The following is a 12,485-nucleotide window of genomic DNA, read 5'->3' on the forward strand; positions in this document are numbered from 1 at the left end:
TCATCCCGAGTGGGGTGTGATTCACATGGATCAGGAGCTTATCCTTAGTGGGATGCAGTTCACGTGGATGAGGAGTTCATCCCGAGTGGGGTGTGGTTCACATGGATGAGGAGCTTATCCTTAGTGGGGTGCGGTTCATGTGGACATGGACATGGAGTTCATCCCAAGTGTGATGTTTACAAAGTGGTTCCTGTTCCCCTCCACATACTGACCAAGCTCTGTCAATCCCAGTGCACTTGGAATTTCATAGTATGTTCCCACTTACTTGGTTTTCCTTTAGAGACTCTGAAGCACTGTATATGATTTATACTTACATATGCCCACATTAGCACAATTTAGATGACCTATGAAAGTGAGAGGGCTTTGGGCAGCCTCTGACCTTGTGACCAGTCCTCCACTGACTGGGCAAACTTTTGGTGTCCAACAACACTGACTGCAAATGACCATGTGGCTGGTTGGCACAGCCTGGTGTCTGTGTGGTGCTAGCTTTATTCTCTAGATATCCATGTGACACTAGCTCTATTCTCTGGGCGTCCACTTGATGCTAACTCTATTCTCTGGGCATCCATTTGATGCTAGCTCTTCTTTCAGAAACATGATAAACACTGAGACTTTTGTGATTGTATGTACAGATGTTTTTGAAGACTTATTTCTAAAAAGACCAACTTTTAGGTTAGTAGCAAAATTGTGAGGAAGATGCAGATTCTCAGGTGCCCCTTCCCCTGAACTTCCACCAGAGGGCACAAGCGATCCAGTTATTGAAGACCCATGTGCGTGCGCACACCGCTTCCTGCATGGTTTACATTAGATCTCAGCTCAGTGTTGGATATCCTGTGAGTTTCTGTACTGTCTGTGCTGCTGCTGTGTTGTCTATAGAGTTTTTTGCTACCTTGATACAGCACTTTTGATCTCCAGCAGTAATTTCTGTCTGCCCACCCCCTCTTAGATCCTTTTTACTGTGTTAATCACAGGCATTTTAAATTCTACATCTTGTAATTCCACATTTCTGCCATGTCTGAATCAGTATTGATGCTGGCTGTTATTCAAACTATTTATTGTTGTTGTTATTTTGCCTTGTAGTTTGCTTGTGTTATTTTTGTTGGAATTCAGTTATGTCTGATTGTGGGGTGCTGGTTGGGGGACATTGGCATCCCTCCGTGAGTGTGGGCAGCAGCTGTTACATGCTCTTGGGCCCCTAGTCCGTGGTGGCACAGGCCAGTTGGTGTGGGGTATTTCTTTCTCTGGTCCGTTGAGCTCTGATCTACTCTACATAGAGGGACTCTGGTCAGCTAGTTTTCCCTGGGGACAGCCTTGCTTTGGAGAGCAGACACAGAGCCATGCTCTAGAACTTCCCCTTCCCTCCCTGTGCCAGAGGCCAGACAAGATAAGTCTCACAGCTCTGTGTGCCCACAGCCTTCCCACCTGGGGCTTCCGTTCTCAGACTTGTTCACACTGAGCTGCAGGGATTTATCAGTGACAGCTCAGTTTTACCTGTCTCCGCTCTGGCAGCTAGGGCTTGCATCTGCTGGCTTGTCTCTAGGCCTGGGGAGCTGTTTGCCCCAAGCCCCCTTCATGGAACCAGAATGAGGTACTGATTTCCAGGTTGCTGGGTGTTTACTTGTCAGAAGAGAGGGTGACTTCTGTGCTCCTATATGTGGAATCAGACTCGTTTTCTGCTACATTGCTCATGGTGTGTGTGTGCGCGCGTGTGTGTGTGTATTCCCCTTAATTTTGCACCTTTCTTCATTTGTCTACCCACTCATGGTTCTTTTTTCTTCTTTTTATTAATGTGTATTAATTGCATAAGGGTTCACTGTGGTATTAATACATGCACATAATGTACTTAAATCAAATTTGCCACCTCTATTATTATTCTGTATCCTCCTCTCCCACTTATTCTAATTTTTTAATTTTTAATTTTTTGGTCGGTTGTGGGGCTTGAACTCTGGGCCTGGGCACTGTCCCTCAGCTCTTCAGCTCAAGGCGAGCACTCTACCACTTGAGCTACAGCGCCACTTCCGGTTTTCTGGTGGTTTATTGGAGATAAGAGTCTCACAGTCTCTCCTGCCCAGGCTGGCTTTGAACTGCGATCCTCAGATCTCAGCCTCCTGAGTAGCTAGGATTACAGGCGTGAGCCACCAGCGCCAGGCTTAATTTTTTAATTTTTTTATAATTGATTTTTTGAATTATTTTTGAGTAGTTTAACAAAGGGGTTTCAATTCAGCTCATCTCTCTTTAAAAACAGTTTTAATGTTTATAAAAGATGGATTCTCTTTTCACAAACATGTATGAGCCACTTCAGTCATACACAACTTTCACCCTCCTGCTCATCCTCACCCCCCAGGGCCCCATTTTACACATGTGACATGTCTATAGATCCCACACATATAGTGGTGTCCTTCTCAGCCTGGCTTATTTCACTTAATATGACAATATCCAGTTCTACCCATTTTTAGGTAAATGACATAATTTCACTATTTTTATTGAACACTTCATTGTATATATATGTACCATATATTCTTTATCCATTAATCAGCTTATGAATTTCTGGGCTGATCCTATAGTTTGACTGTTATGAGTAGTGCTGCTGTAAGATGTATACTGCAGGTATTTCTAGTCTGATTTACATTTCTCTACAAAGAAAACTATCAAACTGAAGAAGACTACACAGAAAGACCACAGACTACAGTGCTCATGGATGAACAGAATCAGCATGGTGTGGCTGGCCACACCACCTAAGCAATCCCGAGCTTTGAGGTGATCCCCACAGATGCAAGAGCCACTTTTCATAGGATTGAAAAAAAATGATCCTAAAATCCATATGAAAGCAAAAGCAATCTCCAGCACAACACTACATCACTACAAAGCCATAGCCACCAAAAGAGCACAAGGACTGATGGAATAGAAGACCTCAAACCCAGGCCACAAAGGTACATGCATCTAACTTTGACCCAGGTGCCCCAAACATACATTGGAGAAAAGACACAATCTCTTGAACAAATGGTATTGAGGACACTGGATACCACATGCAGAAGAGTGGAAATAGCCCTCCATTTCTCACCCTGTACAAAAATCCATGCAAAATGATTGAAGGTCTCAAGGCCTAATTAGGCTTTGAAAGTACTAGGGGAAAATAAGGAAGGTGTTTGAAGATAGAGACACAGGTAACAATTTCATATGCAGGAATCTTCAATGCTCAGAAAAAAAGCAAGAATTGACAGATAGGATTGTACCAAAAAGCTTCTTTACAGCAGAGGAAACACTAGAGTCACAAGACAACCCACAGATCGGGAGGAAATCTTGGCTAGCTATTTATTGTTCAAAGATTCAAATCTAGGGTACATAAATAGCTCCAAAAATTAAACACCAAAACAAAGTTTAAGAAATAATAATTGGCAAGATTATTGTGTGATGGAATCTGCACTGTCATGCTCTGTCTCAGCCAAGACATTAATGGGCCCTCTGTCCAGTGAGCCCACTGTGGCCAGACTCACTGCCAGTCACTCGGGAGCAGCTGTCCTAGCTCCCGGCTGCTCGGTGGTGGTGCCCGGGACTTGGGTCAACTCACTCTTTTTTGCTTGGAAATGGGCCTGAAGATGGGGCAGAGAATCTGGAGAAAAGGTGGAAATCCTTAACTAAGGAAACAGGAAAGAAAGAATAACATGCTGACATTGCTGACCTCTGTGCCAAGAACAGATTCTGTATCCATCAGATTCTAAAGGAACATGAAATTGGGCCGCTTGGCTGTTGCACTTGAAATTGCAAAAAAAAAAAAAAAAAAAAAAAAAAAGGTCATGGCGAAGTGCGTGGTTAAAATGGAAAGGCTCTCAATGACCGGGCCTCCGGTGCCCAGGGGCCGAGGGCCCTGGGGTGCGGCCCGCGGGCCTAATGCACGAAGCCGCTCTCCAGGGTAGTGCCAGCCAGGGAGCTCGGTGCGGAGCGCTGCACGGGGTCTGTGCGTGACTTCTCTCCGGACAGGCGCCGCCGCCGGCCGCATGCCTTAGCTACCTGCTAATCTGAAGTCTTCCCGCGCAGCCCCACAACCGCCTCTGTGCCTAACCCGCCGGCGCGGCCCGCGCTCCCCTCCCCGCCGGCCCGCTGCCCCGCCGCCCGTCCCGGTCCAGCAGGCGGAAGACAGACGGCCATGCCCACTGGGTTTGTTGCAGGCTGCACGCGGCCGGGCACGGGGCGGGGCGCGGGCCGGGGTGGGGCACGGGGCGGGGCGGGGGCCGGGGTGGGGCACGGGGCGGGGCGCGGGCCGGGGTGGGGCGCGGGCCGGGGTGGGGCGGGGGCCGGGGTGGGGCGCGGGCCGGGGTGGGGCGCGGGCCGGGGTGGGGCGCGGGGCGGGGCGGGGGCCGGGGTGGGGCGCGGGGCCGGGGTGGGGCGCGGGCCGGGGTGGGGCGCGGGGCGCGGGGCGCGGGCCGGGGTGGGGCGCGGGGCCGGGGTGGGGCGCGGGCCGGGGTGGGGCGCGGGCCGGGGTGGGGCGCGGGGCGCGGGGCGCGGGCCGGGGTGGGGCGCGGGGCGGGGCGGGGCGCGGGGCGGGCGGCGCACAGTCGGCCTGCCGCCCTGTCCCCGGTTACCTCAGAACTGGGAGCAGTGCAGCCCCAAGGGGCCGAGTTGGGCCTCTCCGACCGCTGCGGGCCTCTCCACCTCTCCGTCCTCTTCGCCAACTCGGTCCCCGCCGGCCTCTCTGACCTCTGCGGGCCTCTCCGATGGCCGGCCGCCCCACTCTCCGCCTCCCTACAGGCCTCTCGCCCTGTCTCCCCTCCGGCCTGCTGAGAGCCCGGGCACTGCTCGGCTTGCCGCCTTTGTCCCCTCGCTCCTCCTCCCCGGAAGCCCCTCCTCCCAATATCCGGTGGCCTGCCCGCCAACCCTCCCTTTGACGCCCCGCCCCCAGCGGCCTGGCGTGCGTCCGTTGACGTCAGCGGTCCGCGCGGCCCCCAGGGCGGCCTGTCCCGCCGGCCGTGGCCACGTCCACTCGCAGGGCCGCTACCCGGAGGCCTGGAGCGCGCCCGGACCCCTGGGCGCCAGCCTCCTTTTCCTGAGGCCGCGGGGAGCCCAGGTACGCAGGGACAAAGCGGGGACTCTCGCGCCGAGGGCGGGGACGCTCCTGCTCCGGGCGGGGCTCGGCTGCTGCCACAGAAAAGCCAAATGCCGTCAAGGGGCGGGCGCCGCTCTGACGCGCGTGGCGTGACGCGCGTGGCGTGACAGGCGAGGCGGGCGCCGCCGTGACACGTGTGACGCGAGGCGTGATGCGCCTGATGTGAGGCGGGCGCCGCCGTGACGTGACGCGCGTGACGCGAGGCGTGATGCGCCTGATGTGAGGCGGGCGCCGCCGTGACGTGACGCGAGGCGTGATGCGCCTGATGTGAGGCGGGCGCCGCCGTGACGTGACGCGCGTGACGCGAGGCGTGATGCGCCTGATGTGAGGCGGGCGCCGCCGTGACGTGACGCGCGTGACGCGAGGCGTGATGCGCCTGATGTGAGGCGGGCGCCGCCGTGACGTGACGCGAGGCGTGATGCGCCTGATGTGAGGCGGGCGCCGCCGTGACGTGACGCGAGGCGTGATGCGCCTGATGTGAGGCGGGCGCCGCCGTGACGTGACGCGCGTGACGCGAGGCGTGATGCGCCTGATGTGAGGCGGGCGCCGCCGTGACGTGACGCGAGGCGTGATGCGCCTGATGTGAGGCGGGCGCCGCCGTGACGTGACGCGCGTGACGCGAGGCGGGCGCCGCCGTGACGCGTGGCGTGAGGCGAGACGGCCGGTGCCATCCACCAGCTCCCGCCGCGCTCAGGAGGCGCCGGGGGCAATGCGAGGACTGAGGACCGAGTCTGACTACGCCGGGTCGGCCAGTTACCCTGTGGGCCCCCCCCACCCCGCGCCTCCTCCCCCCACCCCGCGCCTCCCCCCCCACCCCGCGCCTCCTCCCCCCACCCCGCGCCTCCCCCCCCACCCCGCGCCTCCTCCCCCCACCCCGCGCCTCCCCCCCCACCCCGCGCCTCCTCCCCCCACCCCGCGCCTCCCCCCCCACCCCGCGCCTCCTCCCCCCACCCCGCGCCTCCTCCCCCCACCCCGCGCCTCCCCCCCCACCCCGCGCCTCCCCCCCACACCCCGCGCCTCCTCCCCCCCACACCCCGCGCCTCCCCCCCCACACCCCGCGCCTCCCCCCCCACACCCCGCGCCTCCCCCCCACACCCCGCGCCTCCTCCCCCCCACACCCCGCGCCTCCCCCCCACACCCCGCGCCTCCCCCCCCACACCCCGCGCCTCCCCCCCCACACCCCGCGCCTCCCCCCCACACCCCGCGCCTCCCCCCCACACCCCGCGCCTCCCCCCCCCACCCCGCGCCTCCCCCCCCACCCCGCGCCTCCTCCCCCACACCCCGCGCCTCCCCCCCCACCCCGCGCCTCCCCCCCCACCCCGCGCCTCCCCCCCCACCCCGCGCCTCCCCCCCCACCCCGCGCCTCCTCCCCCCACCCCGCGCCTCCCCCCCCACCCCGCGCCTCCCCCCCCCACCCCGCGCCTCCCCCCCCCACCCCGCGCCTCCCCCCCCACCCCGCGCCTCCCCCCCCCACCCCGCGCCTCCCCCCCCACCCCGCGCCTCCCCCCCCACCCCGCGCCTCCCCCCCCCACCCCGCGCCTCCCCCCCCACCCCGCGCCTCCCCCCCCACCCCGCGCCTCCCCCCCCACACCCCGCGCCTCCCCCCCCCCCCCGCGCCTCCCCCCCCCCGCGCCTCCCCCCCCCCCGCGCCTCCCCCCCCACACCCCGCGCCTCCCCCCCCACACCCCGCGCCTCCCCCCCACACCCCGCGCCTCCCTCCTCGCGCCTCCCCCCCCACACCCCGCGCCTCCCCCCTGCGCCTCCCCCCACACACCCCGCGCCTCCCCCCCACACCCCGCGCCTCCCCCCCACACCCCGCGCCTCCCCCCCACACCCCGCGCCTCCCCCCCACACCCCGCGCCTCCCCCCCACACCCCGCGCCTCCCCCCCGCCCGTGTCTCCACTCCTCGCTCTCACCCTCCCACTCCTCTCTCATCCCAGCCTCACTCTTCAACCCAAGCAACCTAGTGGATGCAGCTTTAGACCCTCGCTGCCCTCTTCCACTGAAGGTTGGCCATTTATCTTTCACAGGATTCTTTTCAGTTGGGTGGTGTATGACGGTTAACCCTGCTTGTTAATGTGTGCCTATTGCGGAGTTTCTCGAGAGGGTACTCCAAGGGCGAAGGTGGTGGCAGCCCGTCCCCGTTGCTGGGCAGCATGGCTGCAGGCAAGGGGAAGACGGAGAGAGCCCGCTGGCAAAGGCACCTCCCCCTCACACCAGGTGAACGCCCCTTTACCCTGTCCACTCCCACTAACGAAAACCCTTGGTACCACAGACAGATCTTTTCTCCCTTTGGCAACAAAAACTTGACTAGCACAAAAGGTTGTTTATGTTGCAGTGTAACGAGTTTAAGTGAATTCATAAGTAATTTTTAATTGTGTCTTGTTTACATTGCTGACAATTGCTGGTAGATAATGACTCAAACAGGTAAAACTCTTTGGAATCTTGGATCATTTTTAAAAAGCATGAAGGTTATCAGACCAAAGATTGTAGGCACCGAGTTTGGCCTTAAACCATTCCCTATTCTTACTTCAGTAGATACTTTTCTCGGTTGCTTATTTTTTAGTTTTATTGGCATAAAAGTCTTCATTGCATTGTTAATAATTCGGTGTTTATTGTAATAAAGTTTTTTTTTTTTTTTTTTGTCGGTCGTGGGGCTTGAACTCTGGGCCTGGGCGCTATCCCTCAGCTCTTCAGCTCAAGGAGAGCGCTCTACCACTTGAGCTACAGCGCCACTTCCGGTTTTCTGGTGGTTTATTGGAGATAGGAGTCTCACGGTCTCTCCTGCCCGGGCTGGCTTTGAACCGCGATCCTCAGATCTCAGCCTCCTGAGTAGCTAGGATTACAGGCGTGAGCCACCAGCGCCCAGCTTGTAATAAAGTTTTGATGTCAGCTAGAACCTACATTAAAGTTAAAGGCATGGTGATGTATGCTACTGTGGAGGAGACAGGACATCAAGAGTTGGCTATGCAAAGTAGTTAAGACCCTGTCTCAGAAATGTGGTGTGTGGGAGGCCTGGGGGTTGGTTCCCCTGTGCCGCAGGGAAGGCTTAAAATGCCAGAAGTAATACACACAAGTGTAATGGTTTGCCTGGATAGAAGGAGGATTATTTCATAGCCTCTCGCCATGTTTTTCTCCCGCCTTGTGCCCTGGTCACTGTTGCCCTGCTAGGATACGCATCACATCCCTGTCTGCTTTCTCTGCTGAGTTTCATTTCTGTCTATGTATGCAGAGCCAGACAAAAATCCCAGTAGGCCTCGTGCCAGCCCACCTTCCACCTTCAGGGCAGCAGCCTGCCGAGGGTGGGATTGGAGCACATCCTTGTCCCCCAGCCCCACTAGCTTCTCCACTTTCAGTTTTCTTCTCCGCTCAGTTCTATTTCACACCAAGTTTTTCCACTTTGGAACTTTGCCCGTGCTGTGTTCATAATTTTGATTGGAATGAGTTCTCAGAGATGCCTCTTGTGATGATATCCTGTCTCTCAGACCTCAGCTCACAAAGCTTATCCTCCCAGACTGTCTCTAACTAGGTTATATTTCTCATGATTGTCCAGGGTGGTTTTGTCTGTCCATTTCTTCATGAGCTTTTGTTCCCAGCAGCATACATGTAACCATGAGCTTGGAAGTCACTTACCTTGTCAGTTGCCAGGGGAGCGCTGCCCTGTAACTCACTGGTCTCCCAGTCACCAGGGAACCAGTGCTGCTTGAGGAAAAAGAAGCCAGGACACCCAGATTTACCTCTTGATGTGGTGACAAGGAGCATCCTGGGAGGCAGATTCCTAGCATTTGCTGTGAGCAGAGCCTTTATCTCTGTGATGCTCTGAGCAGGCTGTTTCTGCACAAAGATTACACAGTAGATAAATACAACCTATGGATCTATCCAACGAGCTCCACAGCCGTCGGAGGTGTAGATCCATCCATGTGTGGCGTGCAGCTGTCTGAGCTGTATGGTGGAGATGTTTGGTCACATAGCTTCCTCAGCTAAAGGTGTACTGGTCTTTTATTTCCCCCTGGGAAGGAGGACCTTCACCAAACATATTCCTGAAACCTAACCCTGATCTAAACCTCTGACTACTGGATCATTGTTGCGTCAAGCCCTAGAGCCGAGAATAATGCTTGTTGTAAAAAGCATTGGAGGGCTAGGAATGTGGCTTAGTGGTAGAGAGCGTGCCTAGTATGCATTAAGCCTGGGTTCAATTCCTCAGTACCACATGCACAGAAAAAGCCAGAGGTGGTGCTGTGGCCAGACGGTAGAGTGCTAGCCTTGAGCAAAAGAAGCTCAGGGACAGAGCCCAGGTACTGAGTTCAAGTTCTAGAACTGGCAAAAAAAAAAAAAGCATTTGATAAGTACTTTTTGTGTGAATGAGCTTGACCATGTATGTATGAGGGAGGGTTAGCAGAATCATCCATTACAGGGCATATATCTTCATCTTGAAGAAATCCACACCAGGATAAGCCCTGATTCATTATCTCTACACTTTTAACAGATTCAGATGACTGCAGATATCTATATTTATCTTGACAGCAGTTAGAATCCAGGTTCACAAAAATAACTGACATAGTGTGGAAAATGCAGCTTTGCAAGTATTTAGTAGTGTGTTTTCAGCCCTTAGAGTGATAGACAAGGCCTGAGTCACACACATGAGTCAGGAAGGGGCGTGCATGTGTGTGTGTGTGTGTGTGTGCGTGCGTGCATGCATGCATGCATGTAGGGGTAGTATGTGCAATTGTGTTGAGCAACTTGCATGTGAATGCGGCTCTTATGTTCTGATTTCCAAAGGTTAATTCCCCTCCCCAGGAAACAGTTTCCAGTTTCCAACAGTTAGCCCCCTCTGAGGGCAGAGTAAAAGGGGCAAGTCATGAAGTTAGATGCACAAATCTCCTTATGTGAATGATGAGCCCAGAGCTTCATTGTTACTCCCTTTGAGTCTGTTCTGTTATTAGCACGTCATGATAACTTACTGTTTGCCTGCAATTGAATCTGGCAGGCATGCTGGAGACATATGGATGGGCTTCAGAAAAGTGATCCCTCTGTCTGCTCTTAATTCTTTAACTTAGGGAATGTGGAGAGGCAGTGCTGGAGACAGAGCTGGGCGGGGAATCCATGGGGGCATTTTCTGTCCAGCTTTGTGCAGCCTCACTTCCGTCAGAAGTCTGTAGAACACAGCTGCTTTTTGACCCCTCTGTTGGGCTGTGCCCCCATTTTCCTTCCTCCCAGGCTTTGCAGGACACTGGATACCCCCAGGTGCGGGTGGTCGTGGTCCTGCAGACAGATCATGTCAGAGTTGTGCAGAGTTGGGTATAACAGGGCATGGCTGGTCAAGACTATTGAGTCCGTCTGGGCCCCGCGTGGCCTCCTGTCCCAGGGCAAGGTGAACTCCTGGAAAGTTTATTGCTTTTTAATTTTGTCTTTGATTTCCATGATTTAGTGTATATTTAAAAATAGAAAATGATTTCTGATAGAGGGATTATTTCCCTTGCTGCTGAATTTAAGGAAAATTCTCTGTAAGGGACTGGGTGCAAAACAAAGCATGTAAGAATCGCTAGCCGCAGGTGCCAAGGTGTTGGAGATGCCGAGTTGTTAAATGTAGGCCTGGAGGCAGGCACTTCCTGTGTCAGTTTGAAGTGGACGATGTGTCAAAGGTAGAAGAAACTCATCCACGCTGGCAGAGGCAGAGGTCACCCACTGGAGACGAGCGACCAGGTGGCAGTGTGTGTGCCCAGGCTCCCATGGGTCTGCGCACTGGGGGCAGGGCTGCCAGAAGGCTCTGTGAGTCACTCCTGAGCAGAACTTTGTCTGCCAGTTTCTTTACACAGCATCAGAACCTTCTGTTGACACTGAGCTGGGACTGCCCCCTTGCAGGGAGCAGTGAGTGTGTGCGTGTGTGCACCTCTGTGACAGGCACCTACAAGTCCGGCTGCATCAGTTTGACAGTTCTTGTAGCATTTGAGCGCGGGCCACGGAAGATGGTTTGCATTATGTTTAGTGGCTGTTGACCTCACGCTGGTGAGCGGAGCATATTTGTTCCTGATGGTCTGGCAGGGCCTTGGGTCTGTGAGCTCTCACCGCACAGCCCAGCATCAAGCGCTGCCGTCACACTGCAAGAATGTGACAGCTGGACCGCGATGTTAGTTCTGCTTCATTTCTTTGTCAATGATTTATAAGCCCAACTTGAAAATGTATCTTAGGGTTACACATGGGTTCTGTCACTGCAGCACTAATGAGGCTCTTGAATCAGGAAAAGGTGCCAGGAGTTGGTACAGAGAAGAGTGGAGGACAGTGCAGAAATACCGGAGGTCGAGGAAAACACACAGAGCAACAAAACCCCCTACCTATGAACCCAACTGTCTGTGTAAGAGTTCTAGTGACTCACAGAAAGACATGAAACATGAGTTAAAAAGTAGAAGCCACTCAGAATAGAATGAATAAGGACAAGAAATATTCTTCGTGGATCTGTAAACAGCAGACCGTTTTTTTTTGTGTGCAAGTTTAGGGTGCAGATACAGAAAAATGTGAGACTGTAGTATGTTAACTTCAGAAATAGTATTTCTAAGTGTTCTTAAGAATTTTTTAAAATCATATATATTATTTTATAAAGTGAAAACATAAAGGTACAACACAAAGCAAACAAAAGGAAAACGGAGGAGGGCCTTGATTGCTGACTCACACCATGAGGTGTCACCAGGGGCCTGTGCATGGGTGGAAGCACGGGTGTTCATCCCACAAGCACGTGTCCATACACGCAGTAGCATGCACACACCCAGAGAAAAGATGCTACTTCAAATAAGCAGTATTTGCAGTAGCAAGTGATTCTCTCACCCGATGTGTGTTCATCCCACATGCACACACAAAATGAGATCTTGGTTGACTACCTATAGCAACACTGCTGTTTCTGTGTGTGTATGTGTGTATGCCGGTGTGTTGGTTCAGCTCCCCTTTCAGCTTCTTTTGGTAGTTAATTGGAAATAATATCTCAGGATTTTCCTGCCCAGACTGGCTTGAACAACAATCTTTAGACCTCAGCCTCTTGATTGTGGGTGTGAGCCACTGGCACCTGGCAGTACTACTGGTTTTTGTGTCAGTTGTATGTGTTGCAACTCCCTTGAAGTTCCTTATTTTTTCTGAGAGGCTTTTGTGCATATGCATGGAGTATTTGGGGGTTTCCACTTAATTTAATTTGAGAATGTTTGCTGGTGGTATATAGATAGAAAATAAATCTTGTACATTGATCTTACTGATCTGACTTATTTATTAGCTATAATGCTTTTATTCTTACTAATTATATATATTCTACAACTTACAGATGTATTCTCATATATTCTTACATATGAAGGAATTAGAAAATTTCTATATTTTAGATGATAGAATATGAAACATATATTC

General features: G+C 54.1%; 2 protein-coding genes across 9 annotated transcripts in view; both read left to right on the forward strand.

Moving 5' to 3' along the window:
* Positions 1–12,485, forward strand: part of Wdr27 (WD repeat domain 27) — a 105,413-nt gene that overhangs the window by 64,582 nt on the left and 28,346 nt on the right. For 4 of the 8 annotated variants that reach the window (XM_070010316.1, XM_070010319.1, XM_070010320.1 and 1 more), the window contains one exon: positions 2,642–3,418. The exons of the other annotated variants lie outside the window; for them this stretch is intronic. In XM_070010316.1, coding sequence (XP_069866417.1) covers positions 2,642–2,761 — 120 coding nt within the window. In that variant the 3' untranslated portion in view covers positions 2,762–3,418. Of the gene's footprint in view, positions 1–2,641; positions 3,419–12,485 lie in introns of those variants that run through there. 8 annotated transcript variants of the gene reach the window in all.
* Thbs2 (thrombospondin 2) overlaps positions 4,977–12,485 on the forward strand; it is a 151,332-nt gene continuing 143,823 nt past the window's right edge. The window contains exon 1 of the mRNA XM_070010308.1: positions 4,977–5,062. The gene's annotated coding sequence lies outside the window, so the exon portion shown is untranslated. The remainder of the gene's footprint in view (positions 5,063–12,485) is intronic.

The sequence above is a fragment of the Dipodomys merriami genome, unplaced genomic scaffold, assembly GCF_024711535.1.
Source record: "Dipodomys merriami isolate MVZ:Mamm:240054 unplaced genomic scaffold, mDipMer1.0.p SCAF_8, whole genome shotgun sequence".
NCBI lineage: Eukaryota > Metazoa > Chordata > Mammalia > Rodentia > Heteromyidae > Dipodomys > Dipodomys merriami.